The sequence below is a fragment of the Nomascus leucogenys genome, chromosome 10 (genome assembly GCF_006542625.1).
Source record: "Nomascus leucogenys isolate Asia chromosome 10, Asia_NLE_v1, whole genome shotgun sequence".
NCBI lineage: Eukaryota > Metazoa > Chordata > Mammalia > Primates > Hylobatidae > Nomascus > Nomascus leucogenys.
The window spans coordinates 36391863-36407590 of NC_044390.1; the positions used below are offsets into that span (position 1 = coordinate 36391863).

General features: G+C 42.8%; 1 protein-coding gene across 1 annotated transcript in view; it reads left to right on the forward strand.

Moving 5' to 3' along the window:
• CPM (carboxypeptidase M) overlaps positions 1 to 15728 on the forward strand; it is an 80277-nt gene that overhangs the window by 37429 nt on the left and 27120 nt on the right. Inside the window, exon 3 of the mRNA XM_030820010.1 lies at positions 7819 to 7916. Within this exon, the coding sequence (XP_030675870.1) occupies positions 7819 to 7916 (98 nt within the window). The remainder of the gene's footprint in view (positions 1 to 7818; positions 7917 to 15728) is intronic.

Here is a 15728-nt window from a genome sequence, read left to right on the forward strand (position 1 = left end):
GTTCCACTTTGGGATGCCTGAACAGGGAAGCCTCCTGTGTTCCTCTCACTCCCATATTAAACTGAACTGCAAAACTCATGGCTCTAAGTAGATTTTAGAATTGACCTAGGCAGAAGAAATAGCCCAGCCCCTTCATTACTTCAGAGCAGAATAGAGCACTTACTCTTATCACAGCAGCATAAGACCCCTGGGACACCTGACTCCCTGAGACCCTTCCTTGACAGGTTCCCATGTCCATAAACAAAGTCAGGAATTCCCAGCCCACTACACAGAATATGAAAGTTAAGCTTCACTGGGATCCTGTGGCTGACCTGGGGCAGGCTAGAGGGCATCACATCTGTATAGGCTCTCAGCTTTGCAAGTTCAGAAACAGACTGAGTGTTCATGTGGACTGGCCCAAACCTGAAACTCTACAGAAACCGTAGTGCATGCCAGGTGGTTTGCCATGAAAAAAGGTGCGTGTCCCAGAGACAGGGTGTGTATGGTGCAAATGGATTTTGTCCATGTCTTTCCTTCCCTTGCCACTCCAGCCACCCTACTTTCTTTTTTTTTTTTTTTTTTGTCATTTTTTTTTAAAATTTTACTTTAAGTTCTGGGATACGTGTGCAGAACATGCAGGTTTCTTACGTAGGTATACATGTGCCATGGTGGTTTGCTACACTTTATCAACCTGTCATCTAGGTGTTAAGCCCCGCATGCATTAGGTATTTGTCCTAATGCTCTCCTTCCCTTGCCCCCAACCCTCCAACAGGCCCCAGTGAGTGATGTTCCCCCTCCCTGTGTCCATGTGTTCTCATTGTTGAACTCCCACTTAGGAGTGAGAACATGCCTACCCTACTTTGTTTTCGGTTTGTTTTTTTGTTTGTTTGTTTTGAGACAGAGTTTTGCTCTTGTTGCCCAGGCTGAAGTGCAATGGTGCAACCTCCGCCTCCTGGGTTCAAGGGATTCTCCAGCCTCAGCCTCCCGAGTAGCTGGGATTATAGGCATGTACCACCACACCTAGCTAATTTTGTATTTTTAATAGAGTCAGGGTTTCGCCATGTTAGTCAGGCTGGTCTCAAACTCCCAACCTCAGGTGATCCGCCTGCCTCGGCCTCCCAAAGTGCTGGGATTACAGGTGTGAGCCACCATGCCCGGCCTACCTACCCTACTTTCTTAGCCTATTTGCTGACTAGCATTGAAACTGAGTGCAGGGAGAACACCTAGCAGCCTCATCCCAGAAGTGCAGCTACTCCACATTCCACAGCTCTGGGGCAAAGTGACGAAGGCTCACCTGTAGTCCTTAAATGGAGAGCAGTTTGGGATGTACCAGCTAATCAAACAAAACCAAGGCAGCAAACAATAGCCATCACTTCATCCTCATTGTGCCCCTCGACTCCCTCCTTCCATTTCCAGTTCTCCCCAGAGGGGAGACAGACAATAACCTCAACAACAGAAGCCAGTACACAGCAAGCTTGCCTTGCATGCTCACATTTCTTTTGTTTTTCTTTGATTTTTTTCTTTGATGTTTTCCATTTTCCATCTCTGAGGTGATTAGCAGTGCAACATAGTGCTTAAGAACAGAGCAGGAACTCCACAGATAGACTACCCGGTCTTGTCCTTTGTTACAGTGGTTCTTAAGCTTTCAGGTGACTGGGAATCACCTGGAGAGCTTATTAAAACATAGATTTCCAGCCACATGAAGTGGCTCACGCCTGTAATCCCAGCACTTTGGGAGGCCAAGGTGGGCAGATCACTTGAGGTCAGGAGTTCGAGACCAGCCTGGCCAACATGGCGAAACCCCAGCTCTACTAAAAATACAAAAATTAGTTGGCCATGGAGGCGCACATCTGTAGTCCCAGCTACTCTGGAGACTGAGACATGAGAGTCGTTTGAACCCAGGAAGTGGAGGCTGCAGTGAGCCACGATTGCTCTACTGCACTCCAGCCTGGGGACAAAGCAACGAAGCGAGACTCCGCCTCAAAAAAAAAAAAAAAAAAACACAGATTACTGTTCCCCAACCCCAGAGTTTCTCATTCAGCACATCCAGGGTGGAACGCAAGGATGTGCAGTTCTAACCAGTTTCCAGGTGATACTCATACACTTGGTCCCGTGACCACACTTTGAGAACCTCTGCCTTATGAAGTTCCCAAAGACTGTTGACTTGTGTGTGAAAGGATAACCCTATATCTACCACTTGTGGCTATTAGGGTTAAATGAGTGAATATACGTAAAATGCTTTGAGCCGTGAATAATAAAATGGAAGCATAGCTAGTCTGGAAACTTCGCCCATGCCTTTTGTCTCTGTTTTGTTTATTAACCTCCATTTGTTTTGTTTGTAATAAACCACTTAGCCAGGTACCTCTTCCTCTCCTTCAAGTACAGAGGGTGTGTGAACTTTGGAGACTGAGTGTTTAAACTGACCTAAATAATATGTGATTTTCAACTCTTCTGTGGATTCACTCATTATTTAATGTGGGCTTTGCGTGCTGCGTGTGATAAACTTCTTGTGTGTGGGGTATAGTGGGAATGTGCATACGTGAAATTGATGTCAGATCTTTGGATCATTGTTAGGGAAGATAAAAGGAACTCACACTACAGTGCAGCCTTACAGCAGCCTTGCCAATAAGGCTGTTTTTCCCACTTACGTGGAAGAAACTGAAACTCAGTTCACTGAGGAAACTCTCTCAAGCTTGGACTTAGGTCAAAGGTGACTTGTAAGGATACACAGAGAAACATGCAAGCCTGGGAAACCAGCTGATCTGTTACTCTGTGTACCAGAACTTTATGTATCAGACCAAACACACAAGCCTCACGAAAAACTGGAATGTGCTTCACATCACTGCAGCTTTGTCCCAGTGACTGGGCCACCCAAGGTCTCTGCTTCTCCCTAGGCATGTCCCATTGAGACTCTCCACATAGAGATAGTCTGATGGAGTTGTGACATTAACACCCAATGTGGAATGTCCCAGTAGGATAGCCTCGGATTCAGTTGTCTTGTTCTGTAATCAGTCACAGCCAGGAAGAAAGCCCAGTCTTGCTCCAGGAGCAAACCATAGCAACATGATGCTAAAAAAACTGCCTGGGGACTTTTTCCCCAGAGTGGGGTTGGCTTTGGCCTGTCTAGTACTTTCAGGGACATTGAGGCAGCCTTAGATCCTCAGAATTGTACAGATTTTGGAATCAGACAGACTTGGATTTGAACCCTGTTTCTGCCACTTAAATTTCCTCAACTATACATTGTGGCTATCATACACCTCACAGATGTTGTGAAGATCAGATAACATTAAGTGCTTAGGTGAGTGCCTGGCACATAATATCTGCACTTAATGAATGATAGGGTTTGGTATTTTTTTTTTAATTTAAAAAACTGGAAAGATGGAAAGGTGAAAATAATTACTCGGCTTTATCATCCTATCATTTAGCCTCTTATCCCTGACAGTGTGCCATTTTCAATCCTGTAGGGATGCATTCATTATTATTAATTTTTTAAGAGACAGGTCTCGCTGTGTCCCAGGCTGGAGTGCAGTGGCACAATCATAATTCACTGTAACCTCCAACTCCTGGGATCAAGGGATCCTTGCACCTCAGCCTCCTGAACATAAGGTTCTTGTATTGGTTGGAACCCTGAGAGTGTGCCAACAGACAACACGAGGCAGTGTGGAGCAACGTGCTGTTTTAATGAGCACCTGGGTACAGGCGGGGTGAGGCCTAAAATGGCATCAGCCCCAAGTGAGGACAGGGCAGAGGTTTTATAGTCTCCTGTAAACAGGAAGTGTCCTAGTCTGACGTAACTGCTATGTTGTACCCAGATGGCCTGTTTCCTCGATCTTCAGGGGTACATGGCTTCGTCCAGGGTAGGTGTCTTCCTGCCGGCTCTCTTCCTGCTTCTGCTATCTTGCTGACACACGCTGCTGTCGCAAGTGGCCTTGAGCCTTGGGACTGGGCCTGAGAAGGGAGGAGTTATTCATCTCCTTAAGCTTTCAGGCCCCAGGGAGAATCTTACACTGCGTAGCTAGGATTACAGACACATGCCACCACACCCAGCTAATTTTTAAAGCTTTTATAGAGATGGCATCATACTATGTTGCCCAGGCTGATCTTAAACTCCTGGCCTCAAGTGATCCTCCCACCTCAGCCTCCCAAAGTGCTGGGATTATTGGCATAAGCCACCATACCTGGCCTCATCCATTACTTAATTTAAGGCTTTATATGCTACGAAGCTATAGGTTTTTAAAAGAAAGTCTGTTTTACATGGTTGTAATTATATAATTTTGCATTCTTTTTCCACATTATAAAATATTTTAATGTTATAAATTCTGTACGTAATTTTAGTGAACATGCTGTAATTTACATAAAATTACTTATCATTGGACACCTAACAATAGAAAATTGATTGAATAAATGGTAGTGCATTCATATAATAAAATATTAATCAGCCATTTAAAAAGGTGGATTAGAAGTATATTTCTTAACATATAAACATGTTCACGATTATATGTAAAATGAAATGAGTGTACCTAAATATCAACTACCTCTCAAGTCTGTCTGGACATTTTCCTACCTCCGTCTCAGCAACTTTCAAACTTTAATGAGCCTCCCAGTCACCAAAGGAACTTGTTAAATGCCAGTTTCACGCTTTACCCCAAGAGTTTCATTGAGACTGGGGCTCAGGAATTGGCACTTTTACAAGGATCCCAGGTGCCTCTGATGTGGGAAAGACACCTCACCTATTTCTGCCTGTCGAAGCTATACTTAATTTTCCAAGCTTCTCCTTCTACTTTCTCAAGAACTCCTGTAGTATTTTGTAGCACTTGTCTGCTTTCTTGTCTTAGAGATCTTAGCGAACGCTTCTAAACTGTAAAACTTTTCCTGATCCTCCAAGCAAACCTAGTTGTGCACCCATGTCACAGCCCCAGAATTTGTGTTAAACCCTGCGTGAATTGCTGAATATAGATACTGAAATATCTGGAATCCAAACTTCATTTACTTTATGGTGGAGAGAGAGGGGCTGAGTACTTCAGAACTCTTTAGAATACCTGTTATAGCAGGAACTTTTGGGAATAAAGGTGGTCTTTCTAACTTTGATTTAAAACAAAAACAAAAACAAAACCTTGTTTAGATTACTCTTACTTACTCTGACAGTCAGGTTGTAAAAAGTAAATAGTTTGTCCTTTGTGCATTTGCTCTGGTCTAGGCCAGAGATAGCCAGTAAGTTGGAGAGGGCAGTTAAAACCCTTCAAGAGGCCTGTCATTCCAAAGAATAGTTTTCTTCGGGTCTGTTGGTTGGTTTTCATTCTCAGACTATGTCATTGAGGTTGTTCAAGGTAAGATTCTTATCTTGCAGTTCACTTAGGGGCCACTCGTGCTAAAATTGAGATTGAGTTACTCATCAAAGTACTTCTTCACTTAGATTTTTATCAGTGTGATTTCCCTCCTTCTTTAAATAATATTGGATATCCATATCAAGTCAGGTTTATGTCATCTTATATTATCTTTTATGTAATAGGCCAGCTTGCAGATGCATAGTTATAAATAACTATTGATAAATATTATATTGAGATGATACTGAATTTTTTCCTTGCTTGTAAGAGAACTAGATCATATTCTGTATAATTAATTAACACAAAAGAATTCCTCAGAAACAAACTTTAAAAGCCAGGTACAACAGCTCGCTCATGAAAAGTTCCTTGTTTCATATGAAAATGGTAACTTTGTAGAAGTAAAGCTCCAGACAACAAAGAATTGACAGCGTTGGGGAATGGAAGGTTAATGAAATTAGTTAATCAAATGCTTCTGATGGGGAATCACCAGATGTAGTGTACTTGTCCACATGGCAAACTCGGAATCACTCTTCAGAACCTTGTGTAGAGGCATCATCTGTAAAACCCTACATCTGTAAGGCTTTTCATCGGCCCCCTCCTTGGAAAAAAATTTCTTTTTTTATTCTATGCCCACAACAGTAAACTACACACACATCTATGATATGTCACACTCTAGTATATGCGTGTGTGTTGCTATTCTCCGATAGATCAGAAATTCATTGGGCATAGAGCATGTGGCTTATTTGTGCAATCTGACCCACGTTCAGTGCCTGGATATAGTAGTATTCATTAAATAGATGTATGAATAAGAATTCTGCACTGAACAGGGGACATAAATCATATAAACTGCATTTTGCGGGTGTTTTCTGAGAATTCCTGCAGTTAAATTTGAAGCATCACCTTATGACAAATTTCCATAAAATATTGTTATAATAAATTATTAATAAATGTTGAAAATAACAAGCCCAGTATCTGCTGTTCCCTGAGTCCCTGATGGCAATTGCATGCTCCCCAGTCTGTGGCACTCCTGATTTAAAGAGCTAGATCTGAAATTCTGCAGAAACCTGCTCAACATTTGCCCATTGGTTGCTGTGAAATTCCTCTCCTGGGCTCTTAAATTCCACAGAGGCTTAATTATTACAGATATTTAAACTTTGTACACACATGACGGATATCAAACATACCCACATCTCTAAGGTAAACTGTATTAAAAGTGCCAGACAGTTTTAAAATTGAAAGGGACTTCGTCATTTTTACCGGTTAGAAAACCAAGCCTCTTAAAAGACAAGCAGTTTTTGTTAGTGGGAGGAGCACTAGAATTGAAGTCAAATAGACCAGAGTTCAGTTCTTGGCTCAGGGGCTCAAATCACAGCCTCTGATTGGCTTAAGCCCTTTACTTAATATTTTTGAAGATCAGTTTTTTCATTTGTAAATTTTGGTTAAATATCCGTCTCAGTGGGTCATGACAAAGGATTACTTGAGATTACCTGAGCCAGAGCAGCACACATCATATCTGCACAAAGCAAATCCTCAGTGAGCTTTCGTCTCTGCCCTTTCTTGTCCAAATCACACACAGCTAAGACTTAGATGCTTTCTTTGGGTTGTGGTTCCCAGTTCACCTGACAGGACTCACACATATCAAGGACTCCCAAGGGGCTGTGTCACATCAGCATTTAAATACAGAATTCAGGATCTCCTACTTTAAAAATAATCTCCCGAGTTAGTTTTTTTTTTAATTTTATTTATTTATTTATTTTACTTATTTATATTTTTTGAGACGGAGTCTCGCTCTGTCGCCCAGGCTGGAGTGCAGTGGCGCAATCTCGGCTCACTGCAAGCTCCGCCTTCCGGGTTCACGCCATTCTCCTGCCTCAGCCTCCCGAGTAGCTGGGACTACAGGCGCCCGCCACTATGCCCGGCTAATTTTTTGTATATTTAGTAGAGACAGGGTTTCACTGTGTTAGCCAGGATGGTCTCGATCTCCTGACCTCGTGATCCGCCCACCTCGGCCTCCCAAAGTGCTGGGATTACAGGCATGAGTCACCGCGCCTGGCCCTGAGTTACTTTTATTGCTGTTGTTTTTTCTCTTTCCTTGTACTGCGAGTTATGACACCCTCCCAGTCAACCATCAACTATAATTTAACTTTATATAATTGTATGAATTAACAAGATCCTAGGGGGCCCCAGGATCTCAAAGACTCCAGGATCTCAGGGTAAAGTATATACACATTTTAGAAGAGTAACATCTACATTGCCTAATAAGTCTTCAGCTTTTAAAAATCACATTCTAAAATAATAAGTGGAATATTTGTGCTGAATTGAAAGGGTTTCCATAAATTCTGGCAGTAAACGATGAGTGTTTTAAGCACAGAGATGTTAGTCATACAAACTTAAGTCACCGTGAAACAGGCGATCAGGTGGGGGAAGCAGCATCCTGTTTCCTAGTCTCACCAGAGTTCATTTGTCATTTTAAGAGACAACTTACTTTTCCATCTTTTCTTCTTTTCCTGTAAAGGTAGAAACCTGTGGGTTCTTGTTGTGGGGCGGTTTCCAAAGGAACACAGAATTGGGATTCCAGAGTTCAAATACGTGGCAAATATGCATGGAGATGAGGTATGTATGTGGCTTGAATTTCTGAAATGTCACCAGAGAAGCTTCCCCTAGGGTCTCTTGAGCTCTGTATAAATGCTACCGAGGAAGCTTAGAGAAGTCTCCAGCATGCATTGTAGCAAAGAAGGAAGGCCCAGAGAGGTCTTCCTGTGAGGCCTGTGGGAAGTTAAGGAATCAGGGTCCAACAACCACCACAGCTGTATGGTTGTGTACCCAGCACCCTGTCAGAGTAGGTGGAGCTTGTTTTGTGTTTGGGGCCAGAAGAGCAACAGTTCCCCAGCCCTGAACTTCTGCCAGCCAATCCCCGCATCTCCTTTCTGGGTTGAGTTTTCCCACCTCCTGGTCAGCATGAAGGTGACCCAGCAAAGGAGCTGTATTGTATCCGAACCCACAACCATCAGAAACTCCCAAATAACTACCCAAATTCCTGAGATCTGGCTTTTCAAATGCTTTTGTTACTCTCTCTTAAATCTAATACTCAGTGTCTTCAGTGCTCCAGTTTAGACAATCACACTTAGGATTCTCTCCTACTCACCATTCAACAAACACTTGGCTGGGTGCAGTGTGGCTCACGCCTATAATCCCAGCACTTTGGGAGACCAAGACAGGCAGATCACTTGAGGTCAGTAGTTCAAGACCAGCCTGGCCAACATGGTGAAACCTTGTCTCTACTAAAAATACAAAAAATTAGCCAGGTGTGGTGGTGTGTACCTGTAATCTCAGCTAGTCGGGAGGCTGAGGCAGGAGAATTGCTTGAACCCAGGAGGTGGAGGCTGCAGTGAGCCAAGATCATGCCACTGCTCTCCAGCCTAGGCGACAGAGTGAGACTCCATCTCAAAAAAAAACAAAAACTCGTCACATGTACCCTAAAACTTAAAGTATAATAATAATCAAAAAATACAAAAAAAAAAAACAAACAACAACAACAACAAAAAACTAAAACAAAACACAATTTTAAATTGCTTAATAATATCTTGCCTCTTTTCCAACTTAGCAGGGATAAACTCTACTTTTATTTTTAGGTTCTACAAAATACCATTTACCACGGTTACCTACCCAGCCATTCTTGCCAGGCAGTTGAAGATGTTCACCTCTGTTTCTCACCCTGCTTCCTCAGAATATTTTGAGACCATGACAACTGAAATATTTTCTGTTTACCAGGACTCTATAAAACTGAGCAATCAAACAGTCCCCAGCCATCACAGTAAGGAAACTTTGCACAGTAATATGGATATTACCCTGTAAAACACAACTTATAACTTTAGGGACTTTCTCATTTACATGCATATTCCAATAAGTACTACCTGCTGACTTGTTAAAACACTCCTGGATTTGCAGTAGTACGAGTGGCATGCTCTAATCAATGCTGAGCTTCCTGTTCTGGCTTAGCCTTCCCCAGTCTCTACAGGAACTGGATCTACCCTTCATGGTACACTCCGCCTGCCCTTGCCAGGCATGCTGCCCAACCTGTCCTGCTGAGAGAGGATACTTCTTGCAGCTGCAGCTAAGATGCAAGCACATGCCCCTAGCAAAGGAATAAGTCTTTGAACCCAATTTTGGGGTAGGTGCAAGTTTAGTCCATCTGTGACTTTTTGAGTATCACGGGTGGTTTCCACCTACAAAGTTCAAGCAATTCTCCTGCCTCCACCTCCTGAGTAGTTGGGACTACAGGCGTGCACCACTATGCCCAGCTAATTTTTTTTTTTTTTTTTTTGAGACGGAGTCTTGCTCTGTCGCCCAGGCTGGAGTGCAGTGGCGCGATCTCAGCTCACTGCAAGCTCCGCCTCCCGGGTTCACGCCATTCTCCTGCCTCAGCCTCTCCGAGTAGCTGGGACTACAGGCGCCCGCCACCACGCCCGGCTAATTTTTTGTATTTTTAGTAGAGACGGGGTTTCAGCGTGGTCTCGATCTCCTAACCTCGTGATCTGCCTGCCTCGGCCTCCCAAAGTGCTGGGATTACAAGCGTGAGCCACCGTGCCCGGCCATTTTTTTTGTATTTTTTTTTTTTTTAGTAGAGACGGGTTTTCACCATTTTGGCCAAGCTAGTCCCGAACCCCTGACCTCAGGTGATCCGCCTGCCTCCGCCTCCCAAAGTGCTGGGATTACAGGTGTGAGCCACTGCGCCCGACTCAGAATGCATTTGTAACAAGAGACATACGGCATTCATTGTCTTTACTAGTTTATTTATTGCTGGCATTTCAGAGGTTCCAGCCATCTACTCAGAAATTAGTCCTCAGAACTGAAACTCCCAAAGATAAGCAAGAGTCCTTTCCGTCACCTACCCCTAAATTTGTTTATTCGTTCCATGCACTTTCCTAAATTTCTGGCATCTTACTATCTGGGTAGTTGGTGTATCGTTCAAATCAGGGCTCGCTAGTGCACTCTGATTCTTTGAGAAATGCTGAGGGCTGAGACTAGGCAGCGGGGAAAAGTCCCAGTGTATTTTGGGGTGGGAATCTGAAGCACTTTTACCCCCTTATGTGACCCAGCTTGTGGCAATGTCTGGGAGCTCTGTGGGGCTAGTAAGAAATTTATTATTCTGAATTTGAGACCTTACCTATTCTGCCCTCCCCATGCCGCTAGGAGCTGAAGAAAGTGATGGCTTAACATTGGAGCAGAGAAGTCCTTCTGAATACAGGATCTAACAACCCCCTTTTTCCTCCCATAGATCTTTTAAAATTGAAAGCAATTTCAAGAAGCAACAGAGCTAACATTTTAGGGCAGTGATTTTTAACCTTTTTTGGATGTATTCCTCGCTATTCTGTTATAAATTTGACCTGACTTCAGGGTCTGTGGATTACCTAGGAGTTTATGGACCTTAGGTGGAGAATCCCAGCAGGGAACACATACACACTGAGTGGCAGGGTGGACAGAATTGGCCACACTATTTTTAAAATGGGACCCCACCCCCACTGTGTGTGTGTGTGTGTGTGTGTGTGTGTGTGTTTCCACACTTAATACCATGGCTAGATGACAGGGAGCATCAGCTGCATCAGGGAGACAGCTCTGCTGATTACTCCTGCCGTTTTCCCCCATGTATTTTTATTTTACTTATTTATGCCTTGTTTTAGAATTGGGCCTTTTTTTAAATTAGAAATTGTCTGGTGGCCAAAAAGCATATGAAAAAGTGTCTAACAACACTAATCATCAGAGAAATGCAAATCAAAAACCACAATGAGATATCATCTCATACCAGTCAGAATGGCTATTAATAAAAAGTCAAAAAATAGCAGATGCTGATGAGGCTGCAGAGAAAAGGGATCACTTATACACTGCTGGTGGGAATGTAAATTAGTTCCTCCACTGTGGAAAGCAGTGTGGCGATTGCTCAAAGAACTTGAAACAGAACTGCGATTCAACCCAGCAATCCCAATATATACCCAAAGGAATATAAATTGTTCTGCCATAAAGACATATGCACACATATGTTCATTGCAGCACTATTCCCAATAGCAAAGACATAGGGTTAGTCTAGATGCCCATCAATGGTAGACTGGATAAAGAAAACATGGTACATATACATCATGGAATACTATGCAGCCATAAAAAAAGAACGAGATCATGCACTTTTCACCTTATCCTAAGTGAACTAACACAGGAACAGAAAATCAAACACCATGTATTCTCACTTGTAAGCAGGAACTAAACATTGAATACACATGGGCACAAAGAAGGGAATAGATAGCAGCGCCTACTTGAGGATGGAGGGTGGGAGGAGGGTGAGGATCAAAAACCTACCTATTAGATACCATGCTTATTACCTGGGTGATGAAATAATCCATACACCAAATCCCCACAACACAAAATTTACCTGTAGAACCAATCTGCACTTGTACCCCTGAAACTAAAATGTTAAAAAAACAAAACAAACAAACAAACAAAAAACAGTAGGCCGGGTGTGGTGGCTCACACCTGTAATCCCAGCATTTTGGGAGGCTGAGGTGGGTGGATCACTTGAGTTTAGGAGTTCAAGACCAGCCTGGCCAACATTGTGAAACCCTGTCTCTACTAAAAATACAAAAATTAGCTGGGCGCAGTGGTGGGCGCCTGTAATCCCAGCTACTTGGGAGGCTAAGGCAGGAGAATCACTTGAACCCAGAAGGCAGAGGTTGCAGTGAGCCGAGATTGCGCCACTGCACTCCAGCCTGGGCGACAGAGTGAGACTGTCTCAAAAAAAAAAAAAAAAAAAAAATTATTACAAAATCAACATATGTTCGTGTTATAAAAAGTATAAACAAAACATTGTATAGTGACCTTCCAAAATTAGTGCTCCTAATTTCTTATTTGTTTTTCCAGATATTTGTGTGTGCATGCACTTTTACCAAAAGAGACTATGCTATTTGCAACACTTTTAAGTAATACTGGCTACCTTTTTGTACCAATAAATCTTTATCCTATCTTTATCTTATCCCCCACTTTCTAGTTTCTCCAATTGTCCTCAGATGTCTCTAAAATTACCCAAATCAGGATCCAGTCCTGGCCCATGCATCACATTTAGTGGATATGTTGGATCTCTTGGATCTCATTTAATCCAGTATCTTTTTATTATGATACTAGACTTGATAAAGAGCCCAATCAGTTGTCTACCCTGTAGAATGCCACATATTCTGGATTTTTGGTTTGCTTCTTTATAGTATCATTGCAGTTGTACCTCTAGTCCCTGTCTTTACTTCAAACTGGAAATTAAGTCTAAAGGTTTGTTGAATTTAATGGGGCTAATACACATCTTAGGAGTTGTGACAATAGGTTCATTTGATTGATGCTGAGGGTTCACGCTAATTCACCTGGCTACACTCAGGAATGCCAAAAGCAAACTCTGGGTAGCAAAATCAACTTAAAATGGCCCATTTTCAGCCAAGTATTGTTACAAAATAAGTAAAGTTAAACTCACTCCTCATTTTGCATGAATTTCACGTATTCTCTTATTCTTGCAAAGGTCATTGTTCTACTGGGATCATGGCTCATACTGTAGATATTTTTCTTGTCTTCAGTGACCTTCCATTGTCTCACATGCTTTCTATGGCACAGGCTCACTATGTCACAGTAATCAGGCTGGCAAGTTGCCTCCTCAAACAGTGCTTTACAAGAAAATAATAACAATAGCTAACATTTATGGAGCACAGATGACAATAAGTGCTTTTTAGGCCTCATTTCTTTGGATCACCTCTGCAGAAGGCATGTTTATTAGTCCCATGTACCATGAAGGGGGCCCAGGTTTGTGCTTGGTCACCAGCTGTGGGAACCCAGAGCCTGAACACCAAGGCTTGCCCAGCTGTGGATCCACTCTTTCACTCTCTTCTTCTCTGTTTTTAAAATGTTCTGTTTTATGGTTTTCGTTATTAAGTATAGATCTATGACCTATCTCAAATTAATTTCACTTGGATGGATACTAAGTTGTTCCAGCACCATTTGGTGAGAGGATTTGGGCTTGCTGTTATGTAAAAGAGTAGCAAGCTCTTAGAGGGACAGTCACCTACCTGTCCCTTTCTTTCCCCTACTCTTCACTTCTCTCTCCTTAACTGCTGGGGAGCTAACAGACAAAGCACTCATGGTGAGCCTTTGTCATCGATGTTTATTCATTTTTCGGAGCAGCATGGGAGAAACATTTCTGGGGTTCTTTCTCATTTTAATAAGACTAGTAGGTGTTTTTCTGATTCATCCAGGCACACACATTATTTGCACACATATTGGCATGTTGGATTGAAGCCTCAATTCTAGGTTTAATTTACGCAAGCTCCTAATTGACATCACTTGGCATACCTACAGTTGAATCTTTTTTTTTTTTTAATTGGAAGGGTTGATGCCAGTGCAGGCTGAATGGGGTTCTCTGCCATTCCCGTATGCTACAGATATTCAGATTGCCTGGGAACAGGATCCTTGTCTCCTCACCTTCCCCCATCACCTCATTCTGCTCCTGGCTTGCTGTGTAGTAAACTATAACCAATACTCTAAAATCAGAGCTATACTGAAAACTGGGACCATGCCCTGAAACCAGGAGCATCTAACATCCTCAGCCTAAATGTGGATGCAGAAGAGAAGCCTGGGAAAGTCTTCCCCAGCCCTCCCTACTCTTTGTTTTGTGCTTATCTTCTATCCCATGTTTTTCAAATTTTGCAGAAAAAATACTTTTCTTGGGTAATCTCTAGGTTGGTAAGACATCTTTAATTCTTGCCTAATGGAAATATTGAAGCAAGGCATGACTGTGTGCTTAAAGAATTGGGTGCCCAGGCCAGGCATGGTGGCTCATACTTATAATTCCATCACTTTGGGAGGTCAAGCTGGGGAGATTGCTTGAGGCCAGGAGTTCAAGACTAGCCTGGGAAACATAGTAAGACCTTGTCTGTAAAAAAAAAATTTTTAATTAGCCAGGTGGGGTGGTGCATACCTGTGGTCCCAGCTACTCAGGAGGCTGAGGTGGAAGGATTGCTTGAGCCTGGGAGGTCGAGGCTGCAGTGAGCCATGATCACACCACTGTACTTCAGCCTGGGTGACAAAGCAAGACCCTGTCTTAAAAAAAAGAATTGAGTGCCTAGAGTTTTAAGCCAACCCTAGTAACATTAAGCAAAGTATCATAGGTCAGAGCCTGGGTTCAAACCCAGGTTTCCTTGACCTCAGGGCCAATTGTCTTAAATACTGTACTGTAGGAGTAACTGTTGAATATGCTTGTAAAATAATTTAACTAAATTGCAATTATTTTTTATTTTAGAGTTGGGATCTCGCTCTGTAACCCAGGCTAGAATGCATTGGTGTGATCATGGCTCACTGTAACCTCAAACACCTGGGTCCAAGCAGTCCTCCTGCCTCAGCCTCCCACATAGCTAGGTCTAGAGGTGTGTGCCACCACACCAGGCTAAGTTTTTTATTTTTTGTAGAGCTGGGGTCCCACAGTGTTGCCCAGGCTGTTCCCAAGCTCCTGGTCTCAAGCGATCCTCTGGCCTTGGCCTTCCAAAGTGTTGAGATCACAGGCTTGAGCCATTGCACCCAGCCTAAATTGCAATTCTGCTTTTTTGGGAGGTGGGGGGTAGGAATTTTTTTAAGCTTTAATTTCTTAAAGAGCAATGAAGTATTTTTACTAAGATAGACTTAATATGGGCTTTTGTAACTGCCCAACAGGTTCATTTTGCCTGTTGCCCAGATAGAGCAGATTTATCAAGACAGGGGAATTGCGATAGAGAAAGAGTTTAATTCATGCAAAGCCAACTGAACAGGAGACCAGAGTTTTATTATTACTCAAGTCAGTCTCCCCAAAAATTCAGAGACTGGGAGTTTTTAAGGATAATTTTGTGGGTTGGGAGAGAGACAGTGGGGTGTGGTGATTGGTCAGGTCGGAGACGAAATCATAGGGTGTCAAAGCTGTCCTCTTGTGCTGAGTCAGTTCCTGGGTGGGGGCCACAAGACCAGATGAGCCAGTTTATCGATGTGGGTGGTGCCAGCAGATCCATCCAGTGCAGGGTCTAAAAAGTATCTTAGGTTTTACAATAGTGATATTATCCCTCCGAGCAATTGGGGAGGCTTGGAATCTTGTGGCCTCTGGCTGCATAACCCCTAAGCCATAATTTCTAATCTTGTGGCTAATTCGTTAGTCCTACATTCAGGAAAAGGCTATTATCATGTTTGTTTCAAAGTTAAACTATGAACTGTGTTAGTTTAGCCTATGCCCAGGAATGAACAAGGACAGCTTGAAGGTTAGACGCAAGATGGAGTTGGTTTCATCAGATCTCTTTCACTGCCATAATTTTCTCACTGTTATGATTTTTGCAAAGGCAGTTTCACTTTTGAAAAATTCACATCACATTTAGAATTTTACGATTGCAG